Genomic DNA, 19,796 nt, shown 5'->3' on the forward strand with positions numbered 1-19,796 from the left:
TGTTTGATGCATAGGTCCAGAGTACTTCATGGATGCCTCATCCGCCATACGTTATGCAACCAACAGTAAGTGTTCTCAGTCACCTGAGGCTCGATGTTTCTATTATCCGAGTGCAAGCTTTTGTAATGCATAGAAGCTTTGGGGTAAAGCTTTTGTTCTATTCCATGCCTCTTTCTGGCAGCCCTATTTTCCAGATACAAAGCTGTTCCTGAAATTCTATAGAAGTGTGTACAGTAGATAGAGAGAGTGATAGTGATGGAGACAAACAGAGTTGAGAGAGGAAGAGAGAGAGAGAGGGAGGAAGAGAAAAAACTTGATTGGAGGAAATAGCAATCAAACTCTCATGTTGCTGTCTACCATTTGTTATGAAAGGGGAATGTCTACTTCATGCAGAATTGTGAACTCTGGACAGTTAAATCCATTATAGGAGGAAAGCCTTTCTGTTGTCCTTCTCCTCCTGTTATGCTTTGTTTTCTTCAGATGCAGTTGGGTGTGCTTTGGGAACGATTTTGCGTATCATGGCTAGGTGTTGACTCAAAGCAGTATATTTGAAATAGGAAGGTATTTGTCTACTAATAGATGCGGATAGATAATAGATAGCAAGGTTGGTAGATGACTTTTATGTTAACTAACTAGAGCCATTCTCTTCTTCTTTTAGTGGAAAATTTCTTCCCAAAATATTCAAACTCTATTTTCTACTAGCTAGCTTTCCCATTTTGTGGTACAATATTACGTTAGTCCCAAGGGGAAAAATATTACCTATTCCATTAGAATCCAGGCTGAAGGCTATTGATTCCATGTATCTTTGTCGAGGTCTTCCATGTTTTTGAGCTCTATAGAAGTACTAGCCAGGGAGATTTCAAGAGCACTATACTCATGGGAGTGTGGGATAGGGGAAAGATCCCCAACAGAAAGTTGTGTGACAGGGTCTCTGGTGTACTCTTCTGGGTATGTTCAAATCTGTAACTTTGTTTCCTTTTCTGTCACTATACTTAACATGGCTTTGGGGAGGATCAAAACAGAGAGAATATGTGAAAACAGTGTTTGAAGTATGACATACTATACCTTATTATTATCATTAATCCTTATTATTGAATGTATTAGTTGTTCAAAGAAGAAGCAGTGCTACATTTTAACCCTTTTCAAAGCTAAATATAAATAAGGTAGCACATATTAAAAACCAGGGAGTTAAATACACAGACATCTATTTCCTGGACTCAAAGGATCACAGCACCTGGCTTTCATATTTGAGCTTTGTCCATTTTCTTAAAAAATAAGGAACACTCCATGTTGCTCCTAGTGTTTTGATAGTTTGCTTTTTATTTAAAGAATAAAATATATGTAGCTTACTAGAGCAGAACTTTAGACCCTATTCTGCAGATCCCCATATTTACTCTTATTCACATACCTTGGGGGCTTCCTGAGTTCATCTGATCTGTGTTGTGTAAATCAGACCAACACGCAATGAATCCAGGCTCTTCTTTTCTGTCCAAGTTGTGAGGTAGAATTCAATAGATGGAAACAACTACCTTCTAAAAAAATAATGTGTGTGTTTAAAGAGCATTGAGGCTAGCTTAGTCCTCACGCTGAGGTCAAGCATCATCTCATCGTGGCCTAAAGGAATGCATATCTGGCAAAATCTGAATATTTTTCCAGATACCAAAATATGTAAGATTCCACAGTACTTCTGGAGCTGTGAGGAGATGGGAAGATATTTGTATGTGTTTTTTTCTGACTGTCACTCAGGGCCTTAGCTAAATGTTTTATTAGCTCCTCCTCCTCCCCAGACCAGCTTCACCCATTTTTTGGATGTATTATTTCTTGTATATCTTCCCCTAGCAATAGTTGTGTGTGTGTGTGTGTGTGTGTTCATTTGTCCCCCACCAGGATCTTTCTTGCGATGGCTTCTGCTCCCTAATATCTTTTCACTTCCCCTGACTAGACTCTGCATGATGTTTGAGCTTAGGTCACCCCCCCTTAAGATGTAATGCTTGTGGCTGGAACAGATTCCTGGGGAAAGGAGTGGCTGGGCCACCCATCACCTTGTTATCTTTAACATGAAAAAATTGGCTAAACCGCATCATGGAAACACAATTTGTAGCATCAGTCGTTTCCCTGTAACAGTTTTGTTGGTTGTCTTTATTGTATAAAGAACCTTTACCCAACTGGTCTTAGTTTCATCATCAAAGTGGGGTTGGTTAAATTAATCACTCTGTGATACTAAAACATAAAAATAGTTAGGCAATCCCGGATGGAGAAATAAAATACCTAGATCTGAAGGGAAGGAATGAATGACTTGGTGATTAATAGCATGGATTCTTTTTTTTTTTTTTTGGCTGCGTTGGGTCTTCATTGCTGCACGTGGGCTTTCTCTAGTTGCAGCGAGTGGGGGCTACCCTTCGTTGCAGTGCACGGGCTTCTCATTGCAGTGGCTTCTTTTGTTGCTGAGCACGGGCTTCAGTAGTTGTAGCACGTGGGCTCAGTAGTTGTGGTGCATGGGCTTAGTTGCTCTGCAGCATGTGGGATCTTCCCAGACTAGGGATCAAACCCATGTCCCCTGCATTGGCAGGTGGATTCTTAACCACTGCACCACCAGGAAAGTCCCAATAGCATGGATTCTTGGTTAGGCTCTTTGAGAGAGGAAACCCTTTCTGTTATAGGACTTTGGGCAATTAAACTTTCTGAGCCACAGTTTTCTCAACTGTAATATGGATATAATCATGACTAAATTATTATGGTTTTGGTTCATGAAATGAAGCAAGGCTTTAAAGCTCTTAAAATAATGCCAGACAAATAGCAAACACTCAGTAAATTACTGTTATCATTATTCAGTTATATGAGTAGATGACTGCACATTGTGCTTGAGATTAGCCCAATTATATAAAATGAGTGTTGGTATAGGAAGAAGTTGAGAAAAAGCAATAACCACCCATTTCTACCACATTCATATTGCTTATTTAGCATACTTCCCTAATGAGTTTGGTGGAGATAGCTTCTATGGCTATAAATAAGATAAATTGCTTAGATTGGTGTTTATCTCATTTACTTCCTAAATCTTTCAACACCTATAATAAAAATAATGAAAATAAAAAATAAAGGCCCATTGGGTACCTCTTGTATGTCAGTAACTGGAACCTACTTTACAAATAAATTCAAGGTGTCCATAGCTACACATCTCCAATATATTGCCCATAATAATGATTTGCTTACAACTTTTCTCCTTTCTCATGTTTTCTCTTCCACTATTTTGAGAAAATTGCACAGATAAGCTCTTTGTGTATAGGGTGCAAAGGCATGCTTCCCCCATCACTGAATCACACGGACTCCTACACTGCAGCCAGAGCCCTTCAGGTTCTTTTTAGGCTCGACTCGAGGGCCCCAGGGTCTCAACCAGGCTTCTATCTGAAGAGAAAACAGTGCTTCATTCAAATCTTAAAGTAGAGCACAGTGCCTCTAATCTTTCCCTACTAGGGAGGGGTAATGATCTATAAGAGAGACATGAACTGATGGAAAGAAGGGAGGGGAGTTAGTAAAAGGACGAGAGAAAAACAGCATAAGCGTAAAGCTGAAGTTAGTTGTTTAGGTTTGCTTCTTTGCAGATTGAAATTTCTGAGTTGTGTGCAATGCACTTTTTTGTAAACTTAGAAGAAAACTCTGAGAGGCTTTTCACTTTTAAGGAAGAGGGGATAAAATTCTCCTTGCCTTGGTCATATCTCTCGTACTGGTGTTTCTGCAAGGAAACCGTTCTCTGTCAGTTGTCTGACTCTGGGGCTTTATCAGGTCAAACCCCCCATTTTTTGTTCACTGAAAGAGAGCACTGTGAGACTAAATCAGGAATTCACTCTTTGCTGATGTTGCCAATGCAATTGGGTACGTGTTGCTGTTTCCCAGTGCAGGGTTCTGTCCTAAACCCTGAAATCTCACCACAACACAGACAGGATTTTTTTTTTTTAACATCTTTATTGGAGTATAATTGCTTTACAATGGTGTGTTAGTTTCTGCTTTATAACAAAGTGAATCAGCTATATGTATACATATATCCCCATATCCCCTCCCTCTTGCTTCTCCCTCCCACCCTCCCTATCCCACCCTTCTATGTGGTTACAAAGCACCAAGCTGATCTCCTGTGCTATGTGGCTGCTTCCCACTAGCTATCTGAGAATGGACTTGAGGACACGGGGAGGGGGAAGAGTAAGGTGGGACTGACAGGATTTCAATAGAGGACGGATGGCACTAAATATCTACTCTGTGTGGCAGCTTGTCACACTGGAATCTCATATGAATGCACAATTGAAATCCCCGTGTTATGATATGTCAGGTATTTTGTTACATCTGTACTGACAGGGAGAAAAGATGATAGTTCCCAAGAAGAAGTAGAGTTCAATTCTCTTAAATTTTATTTAGGCTCATGTGAATCATAAATCTTCTGTTCTTCATGTGGTTAGCATTAATTATTCTCAAGGAGAAAGGTCAACTTTCATTTTTACTTAATTACAAATAAGTTATCTAACTACAGGATTCTAAGAAATGCAAGATGCTCTTATGGAATCATTGGATGATTTGTTGCTATGCATGGCTAAATTACGACTTATGATGAATAAACCTTACATTTATAGCTAAACAGTCAATATAAACTTTCCCTCTACAACAAAAGAAAAAGTTCAAAAAAGCCCCAGAATACTTGATTTGGTCATTCTTTACCTGCAGGTAGGTAAGACCTAAGGCTTAATTTTAGGGGCCTTGTTCTCCAAATTTGCAGGCATGTTTTTCCTAAAACACATCACCAAATTTGGAAAGAACATTTAAGTCATTAGAATTCTGTTCAGAAAGCAAAGTTTTCAGATACTATCATTTTATTCCAACCGCTGAACTGAGCAAAAATTCTCTGTAAGTATCATTGTCAAAGTACCAAACAAAGACAAAGTGTGTTTGCTATGTAAGGAGTTTACCTGGTGGATATAGATCTACAGGCCAAATCTTTTTTAAGTAACTAGCAAACACAAAGGAGTAACTCTAGCCCATTTATACTATTTCTACCAGAAGAGAATTTAAAAAAATATGTGAGAGTAAATTTAGAAGGAACAACTTCATTTGGGTGTCACCTCCCTATAAATATACTCCTGGGGTAAAGTAAATACAAAGAAGACCACTTCCACAGAAAGTCTCTTCGATACCTTAACATTTAAGTTCTACTCTCTTAGCAAATTTCAATTATCCAATATGGTGTTATCAACTATAGTCACCATGATTTACATTAGCTTCTCACATCTTATTTATCTTATAGCTGAAAATTTGTACTCCCCACCACACCCCCAGCCCTTAGCAACCACTTTCTTCTCTGTTTCTATGAGTCTGACTATTTTTGTCTTTCCCTAGATTCCACATGTAAGTGGTACCATGTAGTATTTGTCTTTCTCTATCTGGATTATTTCACTTTGCATAATGCTCTCAAGGTCATCCATGTTGTCACAAATGGTAGGAGTCCTTCTTTTTGCAGCTGAATAATATTCCAGTATACACACACACACATAACATACACACACATATATATGTCACACTTTCTTGTTCCATTCATCCATTGGAGGAGACTTAAATTGTTCCATATCTTGGCTATTGTGAATAATTCTGCAATGAACATGAGAGTGAAGGTATCTTTTTCTCCTTGAAATGGTCACTTGATTAAGTCTTTTCCTGGGCCCTTAGTTATACCAGACGTCGACTCTTCATTTCAAGAAACTGAGAACATTGAGTTCAATGAAAAAAAAAAATCAACAAATAATAAACAAATATTCTTGAGCATTAAATATGCACAGAATATTCTTCTAGGTATTGCTGGAAATGAGATAGAGTAAGAAAGAAACAGTTTGTCCTCAAGGCACATAATCTCTCTGTGGAGATAATTATTATATGTGTAGAATGATTCAATTAAAAATCTACAGCAGAAAAGGTGTGAAATGCTTAGCATTTATATAACACTGAAAATGACAAAGTATCTATGGACAGCTAAGGACATGGGAGAACCGAGATGAAAGCATGAACTTAAAGGATGGGTGGGGTTGATGGGGATAAAGAAAAAGAAGGAGGGCATTTTCAGTGAAAATAACACACCAAAAGTACTGAGGGGGTCCTCAGATTATTTCAGGGGGCAGCGAGGCAGGTAGCCTGCATTAAGTGAATTGTTTGTGTTAGGGAGAGATTTGGTTGGAAAGGTAAATTGTGGTCTATTGAAATACAACTTTTATTCATCAAATCTGGCACACTTTCCTATACATTTTTTATTAGCTTGGTGGTCCCAATGCTGTTGTCTAGAATTTAGGCTTACTTTGGAAAATATAAAATAGAAAGGCTAAATTATGTCACTGATGTGTGTGAAAAAGTCACAATTTCCAGGGGCGTCATGGATGAATCAGTCATGAATGGACAAAACTTTTCAATTTGGCTGCATTATGAAAATGTCATCATGCACAGCCTCTTTTTTTTTTTTTTTAATTAATTTATTTATTTTGTCTGCGTTGGGTCTTTGTTGCTGTGCGCGGGCTTTCTCTAGTTGCGGTGAGCGGGGGCTACTCTTCACTGCGGTGCGCAGCCTCTTTTTATATCCATGGAATTATTTTTGGAGGTAACAGTCATCTTTCAAGTAGAGCTTCTGAAAGTTTCTTGGAGAGAACGTTTCCCGATGTCTAAGATCCCTGCCTTCTAAGCACAGGAGTGGTGAGAATAAGCGGTGAATGTGGAGTCTTTATAAATCCAAATGTGTGCATATCACCTGCCTTTTGCCATGCAATTTTATGTTATTTTAATATGGACCTTTAAAGAGAAAGAATAGGTCAAGGAACAGTGTATTACTTTTTAGAACTGAAGGTGCGTCATTCTGAACATAAGATTGACAAGGTACTAAGAGATAAAGTTCCAATGGTACATCACCCCCAGTGTGTCCTTAGATAGCACTTAGAATTTCTTTGTCACGGCATCATCAGTAAACCAGAATTTGCGAGTTCCTTTGTAAAGGTGTTAACAACATTACATCCTTAAGAGCTACTTAGCATATGAAATATGATTAAATATGTTGTAAACATAGGATACAAATTTATCGAATCTATTAAAGCCCTATTTTCTATGGATTATCTCTAGAGAAAGCAAGTATGTAGCTAAAATAAAATCCATGTCAGACTTTCTAGAAAACAGCCAGTTACCAGGGCAACACAATCATATTGCGATAGGGTAAATCATTTATTTTATAAATGCTACCAGGGCAACAGAAACTACTTATGAAATCAGTGAAGGATTGAGGATTAGTGTACAGATAATCTATGGAACTATTTGTTCTTTTGTAGCACACTGGAATAAAATGTTTATTTTATTTATCTTTATATATGACCTTAACAGTTTTGTGAAGTATGTGGATATTCATTAAACAAATGGTAATGAGCGAGTTCAAATATTGAGAGTATTTCTAAATATTAAAAGATATTATTCACTATTTCTTGCCCCTCAGAATGTCATGGGGACACCTTATTTTGCTTTAAAGATTAATCTTTGCTGGGTTAGCCCTGGAGAGCCCAGGTATTTCTACCTAGGTGGTATGTTTACAATTTAGGGTCATGGTTTATTGTGTTGACTAGCTTAGGTTTTATTAAGCCAATAATTAAGATGCACCAGGTTGGGGGAGGGGATGTAATAGATACAGAGTCACATATGATCTAATCAAGTATGCTTTGAAAAAAGAGACATCATTTTAGCTTCAGTAACAAATGTAAGAAGTTACACGATTTACTTTGTCAATATTTGTCAAAATCCTAATACAAATACTAGTAAAGTGCCTTCAAACTTTTCTCTTCTACTGCCTAAGAGGAATATTTACCAAAGGTAGGACTTGCACTCACATTTTCTCCCTGTTTTAATATTGTTTGCTTCTCTCTTGTTCAAACTCCCTGTTAGAAAATAAATGCTTATAATATATTCAGCTATGGGTAGCAGGGAAAATGTGTGCAAAGTGTAGAACTGGTAAAGAGGGTGGAGTTATTCATTGTGCCAGGGAGTAAAGGAGTAAGAGCAGGCTTCACAGAGGAGGTAACTCCTGAACTTGGCTTTGAAAAATAAAGGAGTTTTTCAGGCAGAGTTGTGGATGTCAGGCAGGAAGGGTATTCTAAGCAAACACCAGCTCACAGCCAAGGCTTTGGTTTATATACCGCGTGTTACAGCTGGTGAGCGTCTGAGATGGCAAGGAATTTCCAAAGGCTATCAGGTGCCTCTAATGCTGCGTCTGCCATGAACATGGCATCTGTGTGACCTTCAACAGTGATGACACAGAAGGTGTCACTTAATCATGAATTAGGGCTGTCGTATCATCCCATTCAACACGGCATCTTCTCCTAGAGATGTGCCCACACCTACGGACAAAGCCTTACACCAGACCTTTCACAAGCTCTCCACTCAGAGTTGAGTGAAATATGCAGGGCATGTGTTTAATATCACTTGGGTGTCATAAAATAATCACTGTACTTTCTGCATTGGGCTGTCTTAGGTCCAGTCTCTGAGCACCCCAATTGGAAGTGGGATACCCACCCTCCTCAGAGGCCGGAGAGTGCGTAGTGTCTCATCACTTGACTGTCCCAAATGCTTCATTGTTTAGTTATTCAAACGATAAAGTGAGAGGGTTGATGCGCTAAGATAAAATAGCAGGACTTATATGTCTACATGAGGGGTTTTTGTTTGCCTTTTGTTTTGTTTTTCATTTCATTTTGTCTGCAGTGGAATCAATTTGGGAGGCATTTTCTAATGATGTCATCTTAGAACAGAAAATTTTTTAAATTTCCTCTTGGGAATAATTTTCAGAGTAATTTATTAATCACACAAGAAAAACAAGTTAATCAGGTAATATTCACAAAATAGATCAATAGATAGTGATGATAGATTAGATAGTTAGATAGATAGATATAGATAGATAGGAAGATACATAGATAGGTAATCGATACTTTATCCAGAGGCATTTGACTAGTTCTTTCTCAAATGGAGTATAATTTTACTATTTGAGAGCTTATCACATATAATTCACAGTATCTCTCCCTTTTCATTTATTTTCTGGCACAGATTAGGTGCTAACTAAATATTTGTTGATGGACTACACTGCATAGGTTATTTCTGCTTTGGCAAATATTGATACGCTACAAGAAACCAGCTTCTGTTAGACAAGGATGCTGACAGAGTTTCTGAGGAAAGCAAAAGGGTGTATCCTCTTTGAATCCAAGCCTAACATTTAAGGGAAATTGATGCTGCTATCAAATTTGTCTTTGTATATTTGATTATTAAATCTTGTCATTGACAGTCAACAGGTTTGTTCAAAACAACTTAGGAAAAATACTTCTGTGTTCATAATGTAGAAGTCCAATTGCTTTTCAGTTATAGTTTTGCTTATAAGAGCTTAAGCAAACTGTGTTATTCACCAAGTGTATTTGTTCCCTAATCTCTGCTCTCATCACTTTCTGGGAAATTTGGAAAGGATTTGTAAAATTTCGTTTGTCCATTATGAAGCTCCAGAATGCAGTGTTTGCAATATATTTATGCAGTTGTTGGCCATGGGTGATCATTATAGGCAAAGGCTGTATATAGTGAAGGTGATTCTTGCCAATCTCTTCTCCATCTTCTTTTCCTTCTTAAAAACCTGAAAAATCAGTAGATCTACTTGTTAGGAAAAGCATCAACCCTCATTTTCACTATGATATAGGAAAACACTTCTCAGATCAAATAAAAGAACGAATTTGGAAAAATTTGTACAGTTTGATATCTGAGCAAGTTTAGTTCTTCTACTTCCTGTGTGACCTAATTTTCTACCAGCAAATCTCTTTCTTTTGATATTGAGATTCATTTGAATAAAAATGAGATATCCACCCCCTTCCATAACCAAGGAGAATGAGTAATAAGGATTTCTACCTTGCCCACTCTTAGAAAAGAGCTGAGGTTACTTACAATTAAAGACACACTGAAAAAGACAGTTAAGCAAAAAGGAACACATGTCATATAGCAGAGGAAATAAATGTATTAAAACTTTAGGCTGTCTATGGGTAATTTACTATAATGGAGTATTCAAATTTCATCTTGAGTTTTTAGAAGCCAAGGCCAAATGGCTAAAAAGAAAAAAAAAAACCAAAAACTGGTTATACTGTTTCTTTCTCTGATAAAAGGAAACATATCATAAGGCCAGGGAGAGAATTTTTTTTTCTTTTTCTGCTACTATATTCTAGAAAAAAAATTATAATGGTATAATGTTATCTCCCAACTCAGTGTCTTAGCAGTTTTACATGCTGAGATAATAAATGTGGCCATTTAGTTTATTAACTCTCAATAAAAACCAAGCAAATGTTAACTTTCAATTTTGTGATGAAATGTCTAGAGCAGCTAAATTAAGATTTTTCAGATATATAAGTTTCTCATGACCTAACTTGATACAACCGTGCCACTTAGGAAATCTAATTGGTTAGAATTGGGCTTGTTTAGTCTTTCAAATTTCCTTCACCTCAGCCAGGATTTTATGAAAATTATGCCATCTGACAGAGTATCATCCAGATAAAGCTGTTTTTCTTCCTCATTAAAGGGGGCTGCAAGATTATCTGTAGTTTGTGCCATAATTCTCAAGAACATCTTTTAGAATAGCCTGGACATACACTCAATTAAGATCCTGTGGTTCTGTTTCTTTGAGTGTTTTAGAGGCAAATTTCACCTAAAATATTGATGGTAGGTGTGAGAACCACTGGCCATCATCACTCAGTGGCTTATGAAGTATTCATGATTTTTAGTAGTACTAGGGCCTGATGTGTTGCCAAGATGAATGAGGTGTAAAATGTAGTAAACTGAACCAACAGAATTGAATTATTTGGTATGGATTATGAGATTTTTAGAGTGTATGCATAGATTAATGATTTAGCTTCAGCCAAATCAAGCCATTGTATCTTACAGTCATTCCTCAAGTTTAGCTGACTCTGAAAACTACACTTGAGAAACGACAGCAAAACCAGATTATCAGCAGAGAAGACAAAACGTACCTTCCTTCTGACTTTGACAGGAAGACACACAAATAGTTCAGTTGGCAACACACTGTTTACATAAGACATTTAAAAATATTAGTATGGCGCTTGTTCCTTTTTACACCACTTAACGTAAGTATAACTTCATATAAGGGAAGCTAGGAACAAGGTGGGAAATCTGAAAGCAGATTTCAAGAAAGAGGATTCATCCTTATCCATGTTAAAAAGAATAGTGTGTTCTTGGCTTCTTAATTCTCATTTAGCACAAAGGAAATCAGATTAATTGTGAAGTTGAGCTCTGAACAGTAATCTTAAAACTTCTATTCAGAAGAGAGACTTTTTATCAAAGAGTTATCCTGAAAGCGTTTTTAATCAATACACATTAGAACCACTCCTGCATAACAATAGTGTATATTAAAAATCAATCCTTACTTTCCTATAAAGCCTTCTATCTCTCAGTCTTGTATCTGGAATATTTTCAATCAATACTAAAAAATCATTATAATGCTAAGTTTCTGTTACATGCTACATGCAGAAATCCTTAGATTCTTGTCACGCTCTAAAATTATTTCTCTAACTTCCTGAGATGCATACACAAAGTTTACTTCAAAGAATAGTTTATATTATACATGGCATGGACTGGTGCATAGATGGGTGAATACCATGAACATATTTCTGTCCACATATGCTGATCTCCACTGTAAATATTATTTCCAAAACACTGACCTATACATATAATACAAATAGTTAGATGTTTACATGAGCATGTTCAAAGTCACACTTACATGATACAAAAGAAAGACTAAACACTGTTGAAATTCATGGTATAAACTAGAATGAGAGGAGAAAGAATGAAAGGTATGAAGGAGATGAAATAGAAAAATTGAAGAAGAGAAAGAGAATAGATATGGAGGATGCACAGGTCAAATCTGACTCTGGCTGATTTCAGCCTAGATGGCTAGGTAGAAGGTGATGTCCTTAAACTGAATTAGTGTATGTAAGCAAAGGATTAAGTTCAAGATCAGGGACACAGAGTTCCTTTTGGGCATGTTGAATTTGTGGAACCAGATAAAGGTTTTCAATATGTAGCTTTTGGCATACAAAAGTGGCAGTGATAGACTTGGGAGTCGTTCATTCCCATTGGAGAGAACAGATGGGATTTCTAGCAACCCATTTACTTTTCACTAATAATTACCTTGCTTGATCTATGCAATAGCTCTTAGATGTAGGAATATGAAATAATATACATATGATGACATAGTATCTAGTGTACTAGTCTAATGTGCACTAAATCAAATGCTTGCTTATGCCCCTTGCAAGCAAGAGTATTTAGCAACTTACTTATACTTTTGCTTACAGCTATAATTTTAAGGCTAATTATGTGTTATATCATATATGACTTTTTGTCAACCAAAGTATATGCACCTGATGTTTCCACTTAGGGAACTGACTACAGTGATAAATTGGAAAATAGAGATAGATACTTTCAATTAGAAGAAATCTTAGAGGCTATTTAATCCAACCCCCACTGAAGTTTAGGAGTTGATATAATGGTTTGAAAAATCGTCATACAAGACTGTTTTATTCCAATTCCATGTAACAGTTTGGGAAGGTATTTTTCATTAAATCACCTTTCCTCTGTAGCCTCCAATCCAGCATGAGGAAAATCGACAAAATTTGAAAAGCACAGAAGCAATCCCCTGCCTGGTACAAACCAAGGAAGCAATCAACCCTTTGCCAAACATCCAAAGGGGCCTCTGTATATTTAGATTTATTTATCTCATTGTTAGTCATTGTGAATGTAGGAAATCTATAAACTCTAAACTACTACCATTGGAGGGTCTTACCACTTTTAGCATAGGATGGTCTTTCTTTGTGTTCCTGAAAATGTTTCATTTCTTTTGCTTTATTGACAAGATTAGATTAATTCAGGCTTTTCTGGATTATCCTATCCTTAGCCCTGGGGGTTTTCAACCATAGTTTTCTCTGACATTATGCTTGATGCTGGTAATAAGAACCACTTTTACTGATCATAAAAGTATGAGCTCAGAGTGACTCAATAATTCCAGCATTCCAAATGGCCAACTTGAAAGGACACAGAAGGGGGTTGTGAGAGCTAAGTTATTAAAGAACATCATATTTTCCTATGGGATTTTTCCATGCCCTGAGGATTTCATACATGCTGTTCCTTGGGCTTTTCTCTCCTCCCTATTTGACATTTTAAAGAGTAGAAAGTTTAAAGTACATTTCTTAAGAATCCCTAGCATATGTCCATATCGCTTGACAGTGTTTACAAATCAGATTGTGGCTCAAAGATTTAACTTTCCTTCATGTCTTTTTCTCAAAATAAGGTTCAGTCTGAAATTGGCAAGAGTGATGATTCATTGGCAGCCAATCAGCAGGAGGGTCCTTTAGTGTAATATTATGTGAAATACAACAAGATTAAATGTTTCACATATAAACCTTTCATCTCTGTACCGTCTAATTACTGACATCGGAACCGGTGTCTAAGATTTTGTCAATTTTTTTTCCTTTTGTAATTCTAATAAGAACAACAATAAAACAAGAGACTCTCAATTTTGCATCTGGAATAAACATCTAATGCAAGAACATGCAGCTTCAGCCTTTTCTCTTGAGATAGATTAGAATATATCTCCAGTACTTCATGATTCTGGTTTGCCTGGTTCAACAAGGCTGCCCTGTTAGTTGCAATCACCCTTGCTTATGAAGTTATATAGACAGTACCACATAAATCAGAATGGTCCAATCATTTGATCATGTCCATTTCTATTACACACGGCCAGGCATATGATGAGAAGTGTTCTGGCTGACACAATTTCTTCTTACAACTGTCCTAGAAAATGAAATAAATTGTTTCAGCATTGATTTCCTAGCAGAGTCAAAATTATGTAAGAAGGAAAGTCCTGCTTTTACTTATATTCCTTTACTCTTTGATCTTTTTCTCTCCTTCCTTCTCTCTTCATTTACTTTTGATCTGATACAGATTAAATTCATTAGACAATTACTAAATCTCACCACACTTTTGTTTAAGGTATATTTTCTCTTCTTGATTTTACTAAGTTTAATAAACTCCAGTGAGTATCCATTAGAGATCATATACTGTTTTTCATTTTGAATGATTAAACTTCCTCAAAAATCATGATTTTTGAACTTATCTGAAAGTGGTTGGATATCCCTTGTATTGCTTTCATTTGAAAACTTGTTTATTGATTGTTCAGGAGAAACACGTTTGTCTTAAAGTAGGCTTTTCATTATCACATGTCTAACTAAAATTGTGATAGAACACTACAAGTGCAAATGAATCAAAAACAAGTAGACTATAATTCCATAAAAATATTGTGCATTTGAAAATTAAGGAGATTCCTTAGGGAAAGAACGTGTGTTTTAAATTTTATTAATCTCCTGATATTTAAGAATCCTCCAAAGAAACGTTCAAGGACTTCAGATTATAATTATTGTGTAATTAATTAACTTCTGGAGCAGTTCCAGTAGAATCAAGAAAACTTCTGTTGCCTGTATCTTGGAAGAATAACAGCAATGAAAAAGTAGATACTCCTTACCCAGTCTTTCCTTTTGTAACACTAAAGATGCTAGATTTCTTTTAAGGCAGTAAACTTATTGGAAAATCAAACCAGAATCATTTATCCATCCATGTATTCATTCATTCAACAAACATTTATCAGGTGTCTGCTTTGCACTTGGAATGCAGAACTGAACCTAAAAGAGATTTTTTCCCAAATGGAACATACATTCTAGCAGGAAAAAATTAATTAAATAACAAAGAATATGCTAAGCAACGATGTTAAATATTCGAGGCCAGATTTTGATGAAATTATCAAGAAGGTATGATTTGTCTTTGGGAATCTCAGCCATTTATTTTCAACACCCACTCCACCCCCAACCCCACCATGATGCCCTTTCTTCAAGATACTTAGATATTCCAAAAGCTCATTCTTTCTCTCTTTTGCTTTTTTATTTAAATAATATTTATAGAGAACTGACTATGTTCCAGACACTGTTTGCTGTTCCACGTTCATGCCTACAATGCAGGGTGAACAGGTGTGGTCCCCGCCCCCATGAAACTTAAAGTGTGTCTGGGAAGAAAGAGAGAAATCAAATGAGTGTCTTAAGGAACATGAAAATAAGCTGGTTATAAATCCTATTAAAGAAAGATTTATGAGATTCTGGTTGTATCTATCAGTGGGCACTGACTATGTGTCTGTGTGTGTGTGTGTGTATGTGTGTCTGTCTGGTGGAAGCCAAGAGAGGGACAATGGGAAACATAAAACAGCCTTTCAGGCCAACTAAACTAATAGAGTGTATGCTTTCAAAGCCTTTTCCGAAGAATTCAATTTGGTTATTAGCATCTTAGTGTGGATGAGGTTATCAGTAGGCTTGGGTATGTGCATTTTTTTCTATCACTACATAAATGAAAAGTTTAACTCCCTAGAAAATTCCAGGCATCAGCATGCAGGTGCATTGGTCGTTGGATTTAGAATTTCCAATCTCTGAAATAATGCCCTCCCTGTTCAGTTTCCATAGAAGTCCTTTGCTCTGTCTTCTTATGAGGTTTTTTATGATATTACATGTTATCACAAAAGATAAACCTGAATATTATAGAATAATGTTTTTATGGATGAAGAAAGTGAGGCTCAGAGAGGTTAATTGACTTTTCTAATATCACACAAGTTGCTGGCAGAGCTGGGACAGGTATATTTCAATCCAGTTAACACCAATTCTATTTCATTACATCTGGCTTGATTCATCATTAAATTTTTATATTTCAGGTTATATAATTTAACCCAGAGTAAATCAAGTTGACAGATTAATAAAAAAAATTGTGATTGGGTCCTTCTCTATGTAGAACATGAAATACTAGTAATTATGTCCATTAATGCCGAATAGATTAGCATAAGAAGTAAGAAATGTTTAATCTTTTAGCTGTCCCATCATTACATTTTAAGTGGAAAAGAGTTCATATAATTTAGTTAAAAGTTTTTATTTTGACAGGCACCTTCATCCAAATACATATCATCATCATGTAATTCTTTTTGTCTTAAAACTATGTAATACTAGATGATATGTCTGAGGTAAATTTATCTTAATTTTAGTCTGCATAATCATTGGAAATGGCTCATATTAACATAAATATTGTAGATATTTCAGCTTATCAATTTAAAGACACTTTTTGCATTTTAAAAGAGGTAGATTAGATAAAGCACATAATAAATAGAGAAAATATCATGAAAACACAATACCAAAAAATGTGTTATTGCATTTTCTTTAAGCCTATGTTAACTAGAGCACTGTCTGAAACTATGTGCTAAAATTCTTTATAATTTCTCCACACAGAAGATAGCTTATTACTGAAGCACCATAAGTAATTTGAGAATTGTATAATAATTTTGCTTTAATTTTGTTTTGAAGACGAGACTCTTACTTTTTTCAAAATCCCACATACTAATTCAAAAAATCAAGGAGTTCTGAATTAAACTCAAATCGAATAATTTCTTCTAAAGTAATGATATTTTGTTAAATTACTTATATTAGGTTCTATTTCATAAAGTAAAAACAATAAATCATTAAAAATAAAGCCAAAAAAGAAGTTCCTTTTTTTTGTCTTTTCATATAAGCTCACATTTTTTTAAATGAGAAAAGTAATTATTAGTAAACATGGACTATTTCCTACAGTTTTTAGGTTTTTTCCTAATTCATTTTTAAAATGACTTAGGAAGTTTTGCTAAAAATCCTACATTCATGTAATGGCATTGAGAATAATTTGCCAAACACAGAAGTTTTAAAACTACAGAAACAAACTCAGCAAGTTTCATTGACCTTTTTCTGACTCACCAAAGATGAAAGACAAAGATGGGGACCAGCTCACTCCTTTGGGGAGAGAAAGTCAATATTGGATTTGCATGGGGATTGCAAATTCTCTTCCAGGAAGTCAGGGACAGCTAAAGTAAAGGACCAGAGAAAGGCAGAATTTCTCAAAAAAGAAAAAAAAGGAAGGAAGCTTTCATGGAGAAGGGGAGGGGTGGGGAATGCAGCTCTCAAAACTGTAGAACCTCTAATTCAATTCATGCAAACTATCACAGCGCCCTCCTACACAAGTGAGTGTGATGCCTGCAAGCAAGTTTGTGGCATCAATAATTTCTGCAGTTGCTAATTCTACTTAATAACTTTTTCAACTGTCCACCTACCTTTTCATTGCAATTCCCTGTCTCTTCGTAATTATAATCACAATATTCAGGTTTTGGATGCAATTTTATTTTAATACCGTGGGTGCCTCTATGGAGCAGGCTTAGGGGATCCCTCCCAGAACCAGATTCAGGGGCCAGCAATTCTAGAGAGCTTCAGGTATTCTAGAAAGCTCCATGCAGGCCTCGCTGCACAGTGCCAAAGCCATTGCCTGAAACAGCTGTACCAGCTTCTTTTAAACTCTGTGGATTGTCAACTTTTCTGCCACTACATCTGGGAATTTTGTTCTCACATTTTCCACCCAATGACCTCCCTGCTTCTCCCCACTGCAGATTCTAAGAAAAAGATTGTGGACTAATTTGGTTGATTTGACATGATTTTAGAGTGTTAGCCCTAGCACTCCTCAGAAAGCTTGGTTCTTCCATTACTGACTAATTTTTTTAGCATACCTATATGGAAAATGTCCCACTACCTCTGGGGGTCTGATTCATGAAATTTGATCATTGATAGCAGTAATAAGAAGCAAGATTTTCACTGACCTGCTGAAAATTAGCCACATAGGTTAAAAAAATCAAATCAGATCCAAAAAGGTAAATGAGACCAAAAAAGAAAGGAAGGAAGGAAGGGAGGGGGGAAGGAAGGAAGAAGGAAAGAAGGAAAGTTGGACTGTCCTTTGCTTTTTGCTGATAAGTTTTGTCATTTGAAATGGACCTTCTTTTCTGTGTCTGAGCAGACTCATTTATACTTTGGCTTTTGAAATTTTATGATGGGAGTAAATTGACAAATATGATTACTGGTCTTCACAGTTTAGGTGTTAAAAGAATGCCAAATTAAACATTGCATTTTGCTGTTGTTTTCAAAAAGAATGGTGAATCAAAAACAGTTCTCTCTCCTTTTCTGAAATTTTTGCAGGCTACCTTCTTGCAGACTAGCTTCATCCCAAAAATACCTTTAAAAGGTCATTTTACCCATCTGAGTCCACAATAGAGCTATAGCACATAGTATGGGGTGAAATAATCTCTTCTTATCTGGATACATTCTTGGAATATAATTTTTATTTTTAGCTTTGATCATTGATTTCCTGAGTCATAAAGTCCCCAGATGAATGTTTTGTCAGAGAAATAGTTGTTTTAAAAGCCACAGAAACGGGGCTTCCCCGGTGGTGCAGTGGTTAAGAATCCGCCTGCCAATGCAGGGGACATGGGTTCGAGCCCTGGTCCGGGAAGATCCCACATGCCGTGGAGCAACTAAGCCCGTGCGCCACAACTGCTGAGCCTGCGCTCTAGAGCCCGCGAGCCACAAGTACTGAAGCTCGCGCACCTAGAGCCTGTGCTGTGCAACAAGAGAAGCCACCGCAATGAGAAGCCCGTACACTGCAACGAAGACCCAACGCAGTCAAAAATAAATAAATAAATAAATTAAAAAAAAAAAAAAAAAAAAGCCACAGAAACTATTATGAACCAACGATGTTTAATGATTTTTGTTTGAATTTTATACATTGTGTAGAAATAATTTTTTAAAAGTTAGGCCTACACCAAGACCACTGGATATTAATATTTGTTAGGCCTATCCTATGAGAAAACCACTGAATTATAATTAGATTTGGGTTTTTGAAAAAATTTTATAAAATGCCCACCATAGTCAGAATAGGTAGGTGTGCGGTAGTCATGCTTGCTATTCCATTACCATGCAAATACTAAAAGCTATCAATTGAATGGTTGTTTCTGGGGTGCAGGCAAAATTCTTAGGAGGAATAACACAATACAGTATTACCAGTCAATTAACGACGGGCATGAATGAAAGAGCTAAGTGAGCTATGATTGACAATAGAAATGAACACATCTGAAATTACCACCAACTCTTCTTCAGAGATGAGCCATCCATCCCGAGAAACCTCAGCCTTTAAGGGCATTTTTGCCCCTGATAACTAAGATAAACATTGAGTTATTTTTAGACACACTCTACTGTGTGTCTAATCTATAATTCTCTCTAATTTTTTAGAGCTATTTCCTTCTCACATTCAGCCTGGTGCTTGGTGATCTCAGGCTGTTTCCTAAGGGCCCATGGCCTCCTGCTGTAGTAAAACCTCCAGGCTTTCTCAACCTGGGTAACGCCTTAACTTATAGGGGAGACACACATCCTGGGCCTCACCTGTGACCCCAGGACTTGACAGTTAGCAATCAGTCAGCCAGCCAACACTGTAGACAAACTGAAGACAGAAATTGACATGGTATTGCCAATGATGCATATTACTTCTCTGGGAAATTGTAATATCCTTGATCGCTTTGTCCACATTACATTTTTTTTTTTTTTAAGAGAATTCCTTTTTTTTTAATTTATTTATGGCTGTGTTGGGTCTTCGTTTCTTTGCGAGGGCTTTCTCTAGTTGTGGCAAGCGGGGGCCGCTCTTCATCGCGGTGCGCGGGCCTCTCACTATCGCAGCCTCTCTTGTTGAGGAGCACAGGCTCCAGACGCGCAGGCTCAGTAATTGTGGCTCACGGGCCCAGCTGCTCTGCAGCATGTGGGATCTTCCCAGGCCAGGGCTCGAACCCG

At 36.7% G+C, this 19,796-nt stretch overlaps 1 protein-coding gene across 10 annotated transcripts in view; it reads left to right on the forward strand.

The window, feature by feature from the left end:
* RBMS3 (RNA binding motif single stranded interacting protein 3) overlaps positions 1–19,796 on the forward strand; it is a 718,572-nt gene that overhangs the window by 616,609 nt on the left and 82,167 nt on the right. For 8 of the 10 annotated variants that reach the window (XM_061195214.1, XM_061195213.1, XM_061195218.1 and 5 more), the window contains one exon: positions 15–65. The exons of the other annotated variants lie outside the window; for them this stretch is intronic. In XM_061195214.1, the coding sequence (XP_061051197.1) occupies positions 15–65 (51 nt within the window). The remainder of the gene's footprint in view (positions 1–14; positions 66–19,796) is intronic. 10 annotated transcript variants of the gene reach the window in all.

This window comes from Eubalaena glacialis, chromosome 7 (assembly GCF_028564815.1).
Source record: "Eubalaena glacialis isolate mEubGla1 chromosome 7, mEubGla1.1.hap2.+ XY, whole genome shotgun sequence".
Classification (NCBI taxonomy): Eukaryota; Metazoa; Chordata; class Mammalia; order Artiodactyla; family Balaenidae; genus Eubalaena; species Eubalaena glacialis.